Raw genomic sequence first — 17241 nt, forward strand, 5'->3', positions numbered from 1 at the left:
TTTGTCATCAAGAAATTGAGGGTTATGGGAATGTGTGAAAGTAATTTTATTAACAATTTGAAACCGTGTGATATTAGTATTATGCAGCGATACAGTGTTAAATTAGCTAAATGTAGCCCAGTGCAGAGCCCTGCTCTGCTAATAGCTGAGTGTATTGCTTTGGACCAGATATTAACATGTAGATCCATGAAAGCTGAGGTCCCAGGGAACCTTCTCGGTGTCCTTGAGTAAAATGTTTGCTTTGCAAACACATTACAAAAAAAAAAAAACAGAAAAAATTATCTGGGCTGGTGAAGTGTTTTGGGACTCCAGATTTTGAGAATCAGATGTAACTCTTCTTAGTTTAGGGAGATAACTCTGTGACTTAAACCCCCCCACACAGCATCTGACAGCGAGTATTCCTGTTTGGGTGGGTGTACACCCTGTGAGAGCACATGTTCTCAGCCTGTTGACGGGAAGAGGGATTTTTCCTGATTGATGAATCATTGCAAACATGACACAGTTAGTGAATGGACTCCTTAGTTCACCTACACTTGTTTTCTACTGCTCACCCCTAGAAGACTAAGTGTTGAGCCTGGAGGTAGTAAAGTGAGGAGGCAAATACATATCATTTAAAAATAAAATCCAAATGCTTTTCTATATTTTCGGTAAATAGTATCTTAGTCTGCTAAGCCTTCTGGGTTTTCCCTCCTTACGGATGAGATTTATTTGTATTCTGTATTAAAAGGAGAATTGTGGCTATCTTGCCCATCTCACACTCTGAACCAAACATGTGCATCATGGCAAGGTGGTTGACGGGGCAGAGAGGAACATACCTTGTTCCATGCCTTTCGGGTTAATCCCAAATGACATACCTTCAAACAATCAGCTCAGTGATGTCTTTGGCTCTTCAAAGCTAATTTGACCTTCAGTAGTGGTGAAGTGGTTAAGAACTCAATTGTGATCTTTTTTTTTTTCCTGCTACTTGTTTCCATTCATAGCTAAAATTGTGCTTTTGCTTTTAGGCCATAGTGTATGAAGGCCAAGACAAGAACCCAGAAATGTGCCGAGTCTTGCTCACACATGAGATCATGTGCAGGTAAGAAATATCTTGGTCTCTCCCATTAATTAGCAAAGAGAAGATGGATTTGCATTTCAAATCTTGGTGAACTTTGGTCTTTTTTTGTTAGGGGGAGGTACACATTTATCTTGCTTCTATAGACAATCTAAAAAGAACTGTTAGATGTGAGTATTCGGTAGTAAAGTGTCAGGCATCACAGTAGTTCTCAATTATTTATTAGATTTCATCCTGAAAGATGTACATTTCCATTTTGATATCACACTGTTAATGGGCACAAAGCACTGCTGTCCCCTTCTCCCTTAAAATCAAATAAAACAATATAACCCTTTTAGTGTTAATATATGCGCTCAACTGCATTGCTACTAAAATGAGTAAGAGTTCTATTGATGTCAGCAGAGTCTTCTGTTTGGGTAAGACTTGAAAGTTATAGTTCCCCTTTCTAATTCTCCCACTTGAAAATATGACTGTCCACACTTAGGCATCATTTCTTCTTAAATTGAATGTGGGTTTTTGTTTTTTCTTTTCCCTTGCATCTGACCTCTTAGTTACCCTATATATAACTCTGACAATGTAGCTAATACTTCTCAGAGGTAGTGAGCTTTCAGAGGGATGGCAAAGATGAGTCCCTAAAAGGTATAAAATGACCCATAGATGAGTGTCTTTATTTTTGCCTGTAATCAGACTGAAGCTACATTTGAAAACAGGCAAGTAGACCAAATTAACTTCCATGGCCTCAGCCAGGCTTTCCACATGTGAGGGAGCAGGCCAGGGAACAGCCCTTTAACTTGCATTCTTATTCTGCATAAAATGACACCAGCACTTTGCTCCTAATATATTCCGAATAATTGGATAAAGCATGAAGATGCCACTGTGCATCAGAGAAAGGCTACTAATTGCTTTGTTAACCATGCAGGCTCTTCCTGGCACAATGCTGGCCTGGCTGCTGACTATTACTGACCAATCCGTTTAGGGCTTCAGCTGCTGCCTCAGCATGGGTGGGCTTTATTTGCTGCTCATGGACTTGTGGGGGAAAGCAACCTTAATACTCTACAGGTGGAAAGAAAAAAGCATTTAATGTGCTTTCTGAGTGAAATCCCAAATACCAACTTCTTCTATGTCTACAATTGTGTATGGCTATACAATTTTCATTTTTTCCCTTTTAAAAATATTTCTAACATTTTATTCTAAAATACATAGGAGTTTCACGTTTTCATTTCAGCGATTTGTAAAACTTGTTAATTATTATGAAAACAGGTTATTTGTCTCTAATTTTAAAACAGTAGCAGAACCCCCAAGATGCGGCAATAGATTTCTTTATATTACTAGGCAAAAATTAATGTTATATTGTACATAGCAATTCTACAATAAAGCTGAGACGCACCTTTCAGAATTGTGAGTAAAATTCATTTTGGAAAACATTGAAACATGACCTCTTTCTTCTTATTATCTTTTTGACCATATCTCTGTTTTGGCTTCTTACAATTAGCATGTCATTAGAATGAATTTTCCATGTTGTACTACGTGTGATTCTAGCAAAATAGGAAACAGACAGGAAGATGGATCTCAACCAATGGGTCAAATAACATCCATATATCATAGATTTGCATCTCATATCTGCACATGTTTAGACTATGCTAGAAATCATTCCATTCTGGAAACACTTAAAGATATATTATGCCTTTCACACATAGGCCTACCCTCTATTAATGCAGTTTATATTTTTCTTGTTTTTAAAATTCATTGGTCCAAAGTACTTTATTATGCTGGTTGGTGTGCTTTACTGCTGATGTTCTTTCTATTTCTCAGAAACATAAAAATAGCAAAAATAAAATCCTCAAGCCACTGAAGGCAAATGATGATGTTTGTACCGCGTGGCTAAGAGGGAAAAGTCGTATTCAAAATGTCATCCTGCTAATGTTACAGATTACGGGTTTTCCTGGCTGCCTATAGATGTATAAGGGGTACTGTTTGTTTACCAGGCCGCCATGACCCTATTACACAAACCTGTCATCTATTGTGTGGCTAACAGTCTTTTAAATTGCAAATCTGATGCTCTTTAGGGGGCTTTAGGAAAAAAATTCTCACTTTCCACACTATCCTATTTCTCTTGATTTCTTGCCTGTTGTAAGTGGAAGTTGGGATGTGCTGAATTTGCACCAGGGGTGCAAATGCAGGCTCAATTATAAGCATAAAATTAGAGTCTGTTCCCCATTAATCAGGCTGGCTAATTGCTATGCACCACCATTAGCCATATGGTGTGAAAGACAGCTTGCTCTCCCCAAGATGAAATTTCTTCATTGCAGACATGAAATAGTGAGGGCCCTGGATTTTAAAATAGCTTGTTTTAGATATTTAATTTCTAAACAACTTTCCGCAGTGCTTTCTATCAAAGCTAACGGCACAATAAAACTTTGCGTTGATGTCGTGAAAGCTGTATATTTATAGTATGTTGGCTATGGTGAAGGAGACACAGAGAATTTAGATTGACAAGACAAGGCTTGGTATGATTCTGTTTTGTTGCAGGCAAAGGGAAAAAAAAAAAAGAAAAAAATGAGAAACACCAGAGAATTGTGTCTCAGGTGGTTGCAAATTTTAAAAATCCATTGTGTTCTGTCTAAAAGGTGACCCCACTGCCTGGGCTGGCTAAGGGACTTGCCACCATTGGATTATATTATAATTGTTATTACCACTCAGAGACAAAACCTCTTTGACTTGACATGGAGCCCTTTCTGTGAAATTCTGAGAGAGTCTCTGCCTTTTTGGTAAACTGAAATCTATTATATCAATCATCATTACATTTTGCTATATCTGGTGGCTACGCTCTTAAAATAATACGGCCCAACACGTGATTTTCTAAAGCACGATTCTAAAAGGGATTTGATTAAAGGGCATCCTGACATCCTGTGTTTAAATGTGGATGGAAAATAGGAACTATGCTTGGTCAGTGAACCTAGTTCCCAGAGCTCTGTTTGAGGAAGACCTCTTTCCCTCATCAGTGTATGGTTTCTTACAGGACCATGAGTTCTCAGGGCTCCCTTGAGTTTCCTTTTCTTCCTTTCTCTTTTACTGACTTATTCTGATTCCATCCTTCAGATTCCCACTTAAGCATGGCTTCTTCAGGGAAGAATCCCTGGCTCTTAGCCTGAGTCAAGTCCCATTGTTATGTTGTCCTGTAAACAGTGGTCCCCTTTTATCCATGAAGGATGTGTTGCGTGACCCACAGTAGATACCTGAAACTGCAGATAGTACCGAACCTTACATATGCTATATTTTTCCTATACATGCATGCCTATGATCATGTTTAATTTATAAATTAGACATAATATGAGATGAACAACAATGAGTAATAAAATAGAACAATTATAACAACAAACTGTATGAAAAGTTATGTGGATATTGTCTCTCTCTCCAAATATCGTATAGAATCCCAGCCTTTTGGGAGGCCAAGATGGGAGGATTATTTGAGCCCAGGAGTTCAAGACTGGCTGGGCAACATAGTGAGACCCCCCATCTCTATAAAAACTAAAAGAAAAATTAGCCAGTTGTGGTGTGCGCCTGTATTCCCACCTACTCAGGGGGCTAAGGTGGGAGGATAATCCAGGCTGCAGTGAGCCATGATTGCACCACTGCACTCCAGTTTGGGTGACAGAACAAGACCCATCTCGACACAAACAAAAACAAATGTTGTATGGGACCACAGGTAACTGAAACTGTGGAAAGCAAAACCATAGATAAGGGGGACTACTATCTGCTTTGCTTTTCTTTCATAGCACTCAGCACACTCGTAACTTTTTGCCCACAATCTGTCTTCCTTTGCCAGCCTGGTTGCTTTTTGAAGGCAAGGAAGTTACTGGGTGTTCCTCTGTCTTCAGTTGTCCTATTTGTGAAATGGGGGATAATATTATTTATCTCATAGGATGGTGATTAAGATTAAGTGCAATAATCCCCATAAATGCTTATCACAGTGCCTTGACACACTGTAAGTACTGAATATCTATTGTTATTATTAATAGTAGGAGTATTTGTGTGAATAGCAGCAGCAGCAGCAATATTTGCAGTGTGGGTCTAGGTACCCAGTGCGCAGTTGCTCAGTGTGAATGCGGATAAAAGAACTTTGAATCAAAGTGAAATGTCTACTGAAATATTCATGTACTTTGTTCATTCTAGTTGTGGTGGTTAAGGATGTTTTCATTTATTCTTTTAGTACCTACTATGTGCAAAACACTCAAAAACGGAGAGCCAGAAAAGTCTTGGTTCTGCAGTAGGGGAGCTTATGGTGTGGCCTGGGAGATGATATCAGTTGGCAGATAATGAGACTGCACTCTAGAAAGGGTTGAATGTGATGAGAGGTTGAGGCAAAGGGCTATGTCTATTCAGAGAAGGGAGGAAGTACTTGTAGGTGGGTAGCAGGAATAGGGAGAGGGATTTTAGAGGGTACATGAAGTGTTTGGGCTTGTCTGTTGCAATCCAGCCAAAATTTCTCTGTGGAGAGTCCTGCAGGTGGATGGTCCTGAGTTCTGGATCTGGAAATAAAGTTATGGTCAAAGATAACTGACTTCAGAGGTCGTTTCCCAAGGGTGAGAGTTGAAGCTATGGGCTTAGATGGGATTGACAAGGGAGGGAGAATAGAAAGAGAAGTTATGGTTATATTCTTGGGGGAATAATCACGCTTAGCAAGAAGGCAGGGTGTGTTAGAGAATTCAGAAAAAGAAGCTTGAGCATAGGGAACATAGAAATAAAAGGAGGAGGCCAGACACAGTGGCTCATGTCTGCAATCCCAACATTTTGGGAGGCCGAGGTGGGCAGATCACTTGAGGCCATGAGTTCAAGACCAGTCTGGCCAACATGGTGAAACCCCATCTCTACCAAAAAATACAAAAATCAGCTGGGTGTTGTGGTGTGCGAACCTGTGGTCCAGGGAGGTTGAGGCATGAGAATCACTTGAACCCAGGAGGTGGAGGTTGCAGTGAGCAGAAATTGTGCCACGGCACTCCATCCTGGGTGACACAGTGAGAATCCACTCCATCTCAAAAAAAAAAAAAAAAAGATAAAAGGAGGGTGTTTCAAAGTGGGGGAGTCATATAGCAAGTGCTAGAGAGATCCAGATGGACATGAAGGCTGAGAAAGCACCAGACGGTCACTGGTAAACTTTAAGAGGAGATTCAAGTACGTGCTGAGGGCCTGGATGCCTGTATTATGTGGTTGAAGTGGCAAGGAGTGACAGGGACTCTTATAAGAAGGATGTTGGCAGTGAAGAAACTAACTTAGAGAAAAGAAGGAGCGTCCTTTTAAAATTTTATACAATGGGAAAACTTGATAATGTTTGCAAACTGAAGGAAAGAATTAATCAGGGAGGGAGGAATGGCAAATGCAAAACAGAAGAGGAGTCCTTGGTGGGGCTGGTCCCAGGTAAGGCAGGATGAGATGGACCTGTGAGCTCAGGTACTTGAGTTAGTGTGATGAGGATGGATCACATACCTTAAGACACGGGAGGAAGACAGAGGATAGAAGAGCCTATTTATGTCATGGATTCTTTAGAATCAAGTCATCTTTATAGCTATTAATCAGACTATTCAGATAAATCATAGATCTCAGTCTCTAGCCACTTTAGGGAAATATGTAAAGCATCTTGTTTTTTCCTGTAAAGTTTCAAGTTTGGAATGATGCTTTTCTCCCATTGAGAAACGCACTATTCGTAGGAAAAAGTTCCATGTCCCTAAGATGAAGATCTGCCGATCCCATGACTGGGAATATTTAGGTGTTTCTTGCTCTAGTTTATGAAGCTCCAGAAATACACCACCTGTGTTAGGCTGGTGAGAAAGAGACTCGTAAGTTCACTTTTCTCTGGATGTGCAGAATTGTTTGGGAGACACACAATTCTGCTGAGGAAACGGCTGCTGATTTCAGTCCGCAGTGTATGTACCACACCAGTTGCTGGCTACCTATGCCCGAGACTGGCCACATTGTTCTCCTGTCACTGGGGTTGCAGGTTTGGAAGGGTTGTAAACAGTGGCCTGCTTTTAAAATCTTACCTGAGCGACAAAGCAAATTAGGAAAATCCAAGCCTTGCAAGATGCCAGCGTGGGAGAGCAAATCCCAAGTCTGTGCCTGATACAGAGCCCAGCACGCATAGTAGGAGCCTAAAAAATCGTGCTTTGAATGGATGAAGGTCCATCAGTCACACAGTAATGAGGACCTAATTATCATTGTGATTTCTTTTATTAACACTGTCACTTTTTCCGTTAAGTGCTTTTGCATCTGTTTCATCTACGGAATTGTTTCAGTATGAGCCCTCGTCTGCCTTAAACATAAGTGAATTCATTCTCCTTTCAGCTTTTCCTTCCTGGTTAATGCCTCTCCTGTGTATAGTGGAGGTCGGTGCCCACTCTTTGTCCTTCTGAGCTTAGCAGGAAGAACTATGGGCAGTTCCACCTGAAAAGGGAGAACTCACATGGGCAGGAAAGAGCATCATGGCGACAAAGGAGAGGTCCTCGCTCTGCTCGGCTCTAGGAAGCCACAGGGGGCTTGATATCAGCTCAGTCTACAAGAAGTCTTTCCTTCCACCACCTGTGGTTGATTTTTAATTTTGAATATAAAAACATATTGCCATATGAAGCAGAACACTAGGCTGGGCGTGGTGGCTTGCGCCTGTAATCCCAGCACTTTGGGAGGCCAAGCTGGGTGGATCGCTTGAGCCCAGGAATTTGAGACCAGCCTGGGCAACATGGTGAGACTCAGCCTCCACAAAAAAAAATACACAAAATTAGCTGGGCATGTTGGCATGTGCCTGTAGTCCCAGCTACTTAAGGGCCCGAGGTGGGAGGATCACTTGAGCCCCAGGAGGTCGAGGCTGCCGTGAGCTGAGCTGAGATCACACCACTGCACTCCAGCCTGGGAGTACAAAAAGAAAAAAAAAAGCAAAACACTGCAAAAATATAAAAATTAAATGCATATCTTCCTTTCTTCCCCACTGCCTGTTCCACTCTTTATAGGTTAACTCTTTGAAGTTCCTACATTTAAGAAATATTTCCTGCTGGCCTACTGTGTGCCAGGCTTAGTTCTAGTTGCTAAGGATACAGGGGTGAACAAAACGGTCTACGACTGTCTTTGTGGGGCTTATATTCAGGTGAGAGAGACAATAAAAGAGAAATGAATATAAAATGCAACATGGTGAGTGCTATGAAGAAAAGTGAAGCAGATAAGGAGCTAGAGTGCTCTAGGGCAGTCAGGGAAGGCATTTCTTTCTTTCTTTTTTTTTTTGTTTTGAGATGGAGTTTCGCCCTTGTTGCCCAGGCTGGTGTGCAATGGTGTGATCTTGGCACACTGCAACCTTCATCTCCCAGGTTCAACTGATTCTCCCGCCTCAGTCTCCCGAGTAGCTGGGATCACAGGTGCTCACCACCACACCTAGCTAATTTTTTTTTTTTTCATATTTTTAGTAGAGATGGGGTTTCGCCATGTTGGCCAGGCTGGTCTCGAACTTCTGACCTCAGGTGATCTACCTACCTCAGCCTCCCAAAGTGCTGGGATTATAGGTGTAAGCCACCATGCCCGGCAGGGAAGGCATTTCTAAAGTCATGACATTAGGCAGAGACTTGAATGAAGTGAGGGAGTGAACCATACGTGTAAAAACCATCTCTTCCCCTCCCTCTCTCCCTTTCACTCTTTCATGCTTTCATTTTTCTCCCAGAAATAGGACTATACTCTGAATAGTATTCTGTGACTTGGTTTTCTCAATTCACAATATACTGTAGATTTCTTTCCGTGCTGGTGCTTCTAACCCTACCTTCATTCTTTTTAATGCTGCACAGAATTCTGTATACACATGTATGTGTACACACCCATCCATATATATATGTACACACCCATATGTATGTATGTACACATATATGTGTGTGTGTGTGTGTGTGTGTGTATATATTTAACAGGATCATATTGTAGACATTATTTTGTAGCAGACACTATTTTGAGGTGCAGAACAGAAGCTGGAATAGCCCATTTCAGGAATAATGACTATATGATGCAGTGATGTGACCCAAGAAACAGGAAACATATTGGGCTTATTTTTCGTACTTGGCATAAAGATTTTTTGTAAGTGGTGAGTGACCTCCAGCCCTTTATTCTTTTTTCTGTACTTTTCTTCATTCTCCCCATTTCATTTCTATCTTTCCTTCTACACTTCTGCTCCTTGCATCTGCCTATTTCCCTGGGTCCCTTAGAAAGGAATGCTTCAATTCATCTAGCTGCTCTCAGGGGCATTTTTATTTTTAGATGACGACCGTGCTTAAGTCAAAAGGAAAAATCTCAGGCCTAGTGTGGCATGCTTGGGGGAGGTGGTTTGTTCTATGGGGTGGGGTGGGGTGCACCTTCCTTCCATCAACAATGCCTGCCCAGAAGGTCAGTTTGGATTTATCTGTCACCCTTTTATTCTTCTGGATTGTGTTTGCCCCCCAATATATAACATTCATTCATAAAATTATTAATTTATTCAACCAATTAATATTTGAGCTTTTCTGTTCTACCCCAGGCCTTATGCTGCTCATTAGGTAAATAAAATTGATAGTTTCTTCCTCTACGAAGTCTATGAGTTAAAGGAAGAGAAGAATAGGAAGAGGGAGAAAGACAATAACATATATGTAAAAATATAATTTGCATTGTGTTAAGTGCTTTTTAGAAGAAAAAAAAACAGAAAAAACCTAATTTGGACTAAAGGTGGGGTGTCAGGCCAAACCTCTCTGGGGAAAGAGCTATAGGCTGAGCTCTGAGGGTGAGAAAAGGTTGGCTAACTAGGGAAAGGTTGGAGGAGAGGCCCGCCAGGTAAGAGTCGGCCAGGGTCTGGGCCTGAGGTCAGATTGAACAGGGCACAACAGAGAGGGATTGAAATGGGCCAGTGAGGTAGGAGTTTGGCAAGTTGGAGGAAGGGGGCAGGAGGTTGGGAGGCGGTCTGGTATCATGTCATGTCATGGATTTGTTCTAAGTGCAGTGGAAAGCCATTAAAAGGTCTCAGGCAGTGAGGTGGCACAGTACCACTGACATTTGGAAAAGCTCACTCTGGCTCTTGCAGGCGGTCAGAGTGGAGACAGAAAAGTAGGCAGCCACTGCAGAGTCCAAGGACTTGGATGGAGATGGTGTAGTGGGGAAGCAGAAAATCAGATAGGCTTGAAAAACAGACCCTTGTGCATGGTTATCAGCAAGCAGGTTGGAGGAATTCCTGGAGGACGTTTCTCCCAGGCAGGTCTGTGGGCAACTTGCATTGCCTACTTGGTGTTTTGAAAAGGAAAATGAAGGAGAAGTAGGTTTTCTCACCTGACAGTTTTCCTCCATGGGTAAAGGAGATGTGGGCTCTGTTGATGGGCTGCTTTTGGAGACCTGCTGCTTCTGCAGAGCACAGGGCAGATTTGCTTGGACTTGAAGGAGGAGGGGACTGAAGGAGGTAGGTTCAGGGGGTGATAATGATGCTTCATTGTGGCTTTAGTGAGGCCAGTCATGAAGCCAAGTCTTTACACCCTTATTGCCTCAAGCCTGTTCCCTGGCATTTAGAGACAGGTCCTGAAATCGCTCCATTTTACAGATGAGGAAACTGAGATCTTGTGAGGTGAATTACCTTGCTCAAGTTGACATAGGCATCTCTGTCAGATTTCAGAACCAGTGTTCTTAACCGCTATACTGTTCTGAGAAGCCCATGATATGTAGGTATAGGGGATCAGAGTTCAGGGATGGAGGAGTTACATTTTTATGTATTTTCTGGTATGCATTTCAACTGCTCGTATTTTCCACTGCTTCAGCTACTTGTTACTTTATCTGTCTCTTAGATATTGAGATACTTTGGGTTTTCCATCCCAAAAGTAGCAGTATATAGCAGAACTCAGGCCTGGAGGAAATAGTTCCCTCTGAGTCAGAAGGTGAAAGGCTATAAGGTAGACAGAGTGGTTTTAGCTGAGGCTTTGTCAAAGGAGATGCAGTTCTTACTCTTACTCTCTGAATATATGAAAGAAAAACAGAAGACACCTAAGAGTGGAAACTAATTCTCTTCTCAGAGACATAGTTATGGCAAGAAAAGAGACCTTCCAATTTTGGTGAAGGACTCCCCATGTAGGGGTATATTTCTGGGTCCTGAAGATGAAGTTCAATATTTGATTCTCTCCAACAGCCCTCTAAATGCAGGCTGTATGATTCACTAAGTTGCAAGCGTGCATGTATGTGTGTATCTCTTTGTGTGTACACGTGTGTGCGTAAGAGCAAGAAGTGCATATTTGCTTGTGGTGCCTGGTGAAATACAACTTTTGGAGGACCTCCCTCCCCATCTACTTCGCTGCTTTTATATATGTGCCCCTGGTGCAGATCTTGTTTTTAATTGCAAACAAGTTTCAGATGGATTGTTTTCTGTTGATCGTTGTACTTTTCAAAAACATAAAATGTTCACCCTTTAGAAGGCATTTCAGTTTTTAAAAAACTGGCAGCCACACCTGGCGGGGGAGATTTTAGTAGTGGGTACTTTTTGAGCCTATAGGCTGTTCCTTCTCTAATATAAAGAGCGTCCCCTCACAGAGCTGTGCTAATCTTTACTTCCATGTCCATAATGCCCCCAGAAAGCTGAAGTGGGGGCCAGAGCAGGCTTTTATAGCCAGAGGAATGTGAATCTCTACTTTCTTTTATCTTGCCTCTTCCTTGTCTTAATTATTGTGTTTTACCTTTATTCTCATGAAAATGGTTCAAAAGCAAACAGTTCTAGCTGTAGGATTTTTGGAAAGGCTGTGGTTGAAGGAAATGCCGCCCATAAAGAAGAAAAGAGAAGAAAAAGGAATCCATTTAATACAAAATGACTGGAGGGGGAGAAATCACTCATACTTCATTATTGATGCGTTCCACACAATTAGTGTGATCTTGAGGGAAGAACGTTTGAGCCACCCACAACCTCGAATATTCTCATTGGGTGGAGGTAATAATAGTGCACTTCACAGTGAACTCTGCCAGCACCGCGGGCAGTGATGGGGAGACCCCATCTTGGGGCTCTCAATCTTGGCTCTGGGAGAGCCCCTCTCCCCCACCTCCTTCTCTGAGCAGGGAGAGGTTAAGCCTGGCCATTAACCCATAGGTGACCCAAATAGAATTTTCTGTCCCAGGGATCCGTTGATTGCCAGGTATGGCTTTGTGGTAATTCTAGCATTTGCAACCCAGCAATTTGAGCCTTCTGTCTGCCTAAATGATGATTTTACATTGTAATGGTTGTACTAAATCCTTTCGCTTTTGCTCCATAGCCGCTGTTGTGACAAGAAAAGCTGTGGCAACCGAAATGAGACTCCCTCAGATCCAGTGATAATTGACAGGTAGGGACCACTCTTCTTTCACTGGATTCTTATTCCTCATTATAATGAAACACCTGCCCTTGTGTTGCTCATGGGCGAGGGTTAGGAATGCATGTGGCCGAAATTTGCCTGTTGGTCTTGACTTATGCTGCACTGAGCGATTTTGATTCCTGGGAAAGCCATATGGAATGTTCTTTTAGAGGCCTGTTCCTTGGATTGCTCCGGTTTTTGCCTGATTCATGCTCCTAAAGGAATATATTTTTTCTTTCCTGACTTTCTGTGGCTCAATCCTCATGCTGTGCCAGGAAGCTTCAGAAATAAAATAATAATAGTTTGTGATTTATGAAATGTGGTTGGGTGCTTATAAATATTTAACTTTTATTTGAAAAATGTTTGAATCATTATCACTTTTAGCTACAGTAGTTCTGTTGGACGTAATCCATCTACATTTTAAGGTTTTATTTATGCATAAAAGCAGTTTAAAGAGATCTGTGAACCAAGATTTTCTACTGTTATTTGCTGGGTTTGATTGCAGTATGAGACTATATTGTAAGTTGATTAATTTATCCTGCTTGTCTTAATTATTGTGTTTTTAAACAGATCCATATTACTAATCTGACATGACCAAGTAAATCACTGTAGAACAATAAATCTGTTTTAGTTGTTCGGTGCAATTTCAAGTCAGTGTGCACGCATTATGCAAAGTCGCATTCCAAATATTCATTTTACATTTTAATTATTGAAATTCATTGTATGGAAACATGTATGATAAACCATTTGTTACATAGCATTACTCATTGAGAGTTAAATGGCCTGAAAGGTTTATAGATACTGTCAATTGTCAGCTAGGAAAAGAGCTAGCATCTTGTACTAGCTGGAAAAAGAGTCTTGCCAATAAGACTGACCGATCCCTCATTGAGGAGATCAACGGTTGAACAAAAGTTCCTTTTTGGGTTTCAGCAATATTGATTTTTGACAACAACAACAAAAGAAAAAAAATTTTTTTCTATCTTTTTTGGACTCATTTTTTCATTTTTCAGTTAACAACAACAACAAAAAACAAGATGTTTACTTTGCTTCATCATAATTTATGCCAAAAGATTGATTGTCGATTTTGGATTATGTGAGTCTTCAGGCTTGAACCCAATTGATTACCAAGTAGCTTTATAAAGGTTACATTTCAATCAGATATTTTAACTAAATATTCCTCACTAATATTCACTAATATATATATATTTTTGCTCCATATAAAAGTATTAGTATATTTGATTCAAAGTTAAAAGATGAGAAAGTTTGACATACGGTGATGTGTGTGCTACCTATAGAATTAGGATAACATGTTTATCTACAAAAGCAGATATACTGTTCATATAATTGCTTTTTCTGTGATTGAACATAAATCTCCAAATGAATAAGGTCACAAGTGAATTTAACCTTTATGCTGGTTTGTTTTATTTAAATTTACCTCTCCAAAATATCATTTGTTATTTTAAGCATTTTTCTTACTCCTCTGTTGAAAAGAAAGTGTACTGATCAAAGGATCAGCCCAAATAGTCCCCAAAAACTTTGAAACTATAAACATTTTGTTCTGCCATGCAGTTCCTTTTGGTTTAGATGATGACAAGAACCTTACCTTGCCACCCTCAATGAAAACACTTTTTTTTTTTTTGCTTGTGAATGGGTTAAGCTTTTAAGTTCTTCATTTGGTTTGAAGCTGTGACTCTGATATAGAAGGTTGATATGACTGTGGTTTGAATAACATTTGATTTTGACCTGTTCCTGTGGATTGCGATGGCATAAGAAACTTGACTCAGCAGCACTGTAATTAGCCTGGCCCCTGTTTTTGAAACAGGATTGTGTTACCTGGATTGCATTAGTGTGGCTTCTATTGTTGCCGCCTTGCATCTGTCCCAGAAGGGTACTTAAAACCTTTTCTTGGCTGGGGTAGTTCAAACAATTTAGGCAAAATAAGTATGCACTTTATGCTGTTGGTGGCTTCGGAGATATTACTCATGACATTTATCCTTTTCATTTTTTTTCCCTTTTGGTTTGACAAAGTAGAAAACAGTGTGTATCCAATCTTGGTCTCTTCAGATAGAAGTACTTTAAAAACAGCTGAAACTCAGTGTATGTGCACAAGCACCACAGCATATGTTTATTCGCTGGCTGTTGCCATTGTCTCTGATGAACTATCTTTTCATGCAATGATGCCAGTTGATATGCAAAACCCCATTTAGCTATTTTTATTTGCATCTGAGTTTTCAGAATTTATTTGTCCTTCAGGCTGCCAAAGGTTTTAAAAGCTCCAGTCCTGTCTGTGCTGATACGTGAAACTTCCATTTTTAACAATGAGAGAAGAGAATAACAACAAGAAAAGAACTTATGCAAGAAAGGGCAAAATAGAAAAGGTTTTGCAATTCCATAATATTGCTGCAAAGGGGAAAAAATGATGGCAACTGTGTTTGAATTTCATAGTTTCCAATTTGATTCTATATTACTGATTGCATAATATCTGTGTTACGTGCTTAGGGTTTGATTTGCTTTCAGATTTATGGATGCGAATCTCTGAATATTTTGTAAAAATAGGCTTTGAGGCCTGCCTTCAGTAGCAATAGAAACTGTTTTCAACAGATGCATACTATATGCAATTACAGAGCTGAGAGTACAGGCAATCTTTGCATTAGGATTTAGCATAGTTTTAACACGCAGTTAACTTTTGAGCACCAATAATTTTTAGCTCTCTTTGCTTGTCCTTCGGAATTTGGGAGAACACTGCTATTTTTATCAGTCAAAAGACTTTTAGCAGTGGTTATTCAGGAAAACTATTTATAGGGTAGAGAGAAGAGGCTTTCTGGTCATAGTACAATCGTGCAGGGCAAGCTATTTCTGTGTTAAATTTTGGCTGTATTATTTGCTACCAGTGACTTTGGGACATCAGCCTGGCATATCCTATCAAAAAAGTAGAATTAACAAAATCAGCAGTTGCAAACGGTGATTTAGAAAAGGGGCTTCTATTATACTTCATCCTTATGGCATGCACAGACTAAGAAAAATATGACCCCAATTCTTTCTACAATCATGACAATTTGTCAAGTCACTTCAAAAAAGTTTGTAGAAAAAATGCTGTAAATGTAGGAAGCGCACATCTGGAGTTGAATGCCAGGTTACATTTCTGTGTGATGCCAAATAGCTTGATTAAGAAGCACATAACCCAGCCTGCACTCAGTGATCCAGATATTTGAGCTGCATAGACATGGGAAAAGTCAAATGTGTTATGTTCAATAGCAAATGACCAGGAACTAATAACAGCAGATTTCATTATTTTTGAGGTAAAGGGCTATGTGTGGTAATTATTGTTAAAGTAAAAAGCAAAAAATGACTTCTAGTTATTGAATTAAGGTGGAGATTGATTTAACATATTCACAGAGTAACTAGTATTTCAATTTAAAAGGTTTGCAATAAACTTCATGTTTAGAAATTGAATAAATAGGAGTTTTATTACCACATTGGATATCCTTGTGTCCTAACCTTTTTACTTGGAGTTATCTTAGTTCAATAAATAAAACCTCATTAGACTATTCCCATTTCAACGAGTTTATTAAATTTTGCAGGAGTAATTAGCATAAGTTGTGCTAATTTTTCTGGAAGACTAATGAGGGAGGTTCTTAATTAGGTTTACTTTGTAAGAATCAGAAAAGATGATAATGACAAAAGTCACATAGGGTAGTCTGAATTGGGAACCCAGTTTTTCTGCATCTATTAAAAAATCTTTCACTTTCTATATGGAAACTTTTAAATAAATGTTGAAACTGAATATATTAAGTATATAGACTGTTATTCCATATGTAGTTAGGATGACCATTCATTCTTGATTTGCTTCCCAAAACTCTTTATTTTCCTAAACTATCTTTGAACAATGACATGGATGAATACAGATAGTCTTATAAAAACATTTCTTTCTCCAAAGTATGCTAGAGGCTTCTTTTCACACAGACTCCTGAAGTTTTTGGCTAGATTTCTGTTGCTTATTTGCAGTGGGGCGGGATCCGGGGCAGCTTGATGTTTGTTTGTTTGTTTCAATTTTGAATTAGTGCAATTGTTGAAATGAACCATTAAGTAAGGGTGACAACGTGACCGTCATTCCTTGTGCAATGAATCCTTAACTGTTAACAAGTGGATTTTTTTTTTTAAGTAGATAGAAATACTAAAGGATGAAATTCCATCTCAAATTATGTTCTCCTATTGGTGTGAACTTAGACCTAGTTTTTAAAGGATATAATGTAGCTCCAGTAACCTACAAGTTTTGGGTTCCTCAAAACCGATAATTAAAATGTGGATGTTAAAAGCCTCTCAACTTATGTACCTCTAGGAATTTTGAGTTTGTTTATTGTAATGTTAACAGAATTACCATGCCTTTTTCCCCCATTTTTAAGAATTCCTATATCTATATGTAGAGCTATGGGATTTAGGCCTTGACATGTGACATAAAAAAATACACAAATTTTGTAAAATGAAAAACCCAGTCTGTTTGGAATTACTTCAGGTCACACTTATCTAAAGGTCTCCTATAAAGGAAAAAAATGCCTATATTTGTTTTTTCCAGATTTGTCTAAAGATCTTCCACATCTAGATCACTTCCATTTAGGTAACACTAATTGGGTTTGTTTTATGATTATCTGAAATAGAATGTTCAGTAATGAAAATATTAGAATGCCCGTTTGCCTGTTGATTTTATATGATGTACATCACATGAACAGAAAAGCTTAACCATGTTAGGGTTGCTTGGATAAACAAGTTTATTGAAGATTCATTCTTTTTCTAAGAGGTATAAATTCTGTGGTAAGACTTTTCAGAAAAGTGCAGTGTTGTCTTATC

At 39.6% G+C, this 17241-nt stretch overlaps 1 protein-coding gene across 3 annotated transcripts in view; it reads left to right on the forward strand.

Annotated features, from left to right (window-relative positions):
- Window positions 1–17241, forward strand: part of EBF1 (early B-cell factor 1) — a 426701-nt gene that overhangs the window by 11263 nt on the left and 398197 nt on the right. For 2 of the 3 annotated variants that reach the window (XM_011966691.1, XM_011966692.1), the window contains exons 4-5: window positions 1005–1078; window positions 12319–12387. In XM_011966691.1, the coding sequence (XP_011822081.1) occupies window positions 1005–1078; window positions 12319–12387 (143 nt within the window). The remainder of the gene's footprint in view (window positions 1–1004; window positions 1079–12318; window positions 12388–17241) is intronic. The other variant, XM_011966693.1, reaches the window with a different exon arrangement.

This window comes from Mandrillus leucophaeus, unplaced genomic scaffold, assembly GCF_000951045.1.
Source record: "Mandrillus leucophaeus isolate KB7577 unplaced genomic scaffold, Mleu.le_1.0 Scaffold77, whole genome shotgun sequence".
NCBI lineage: Eukaryota > Metazoa > Chordata > Mammalia > Primates > Cercopithecidae > Mandrillus > Mandrillus leucophaeus.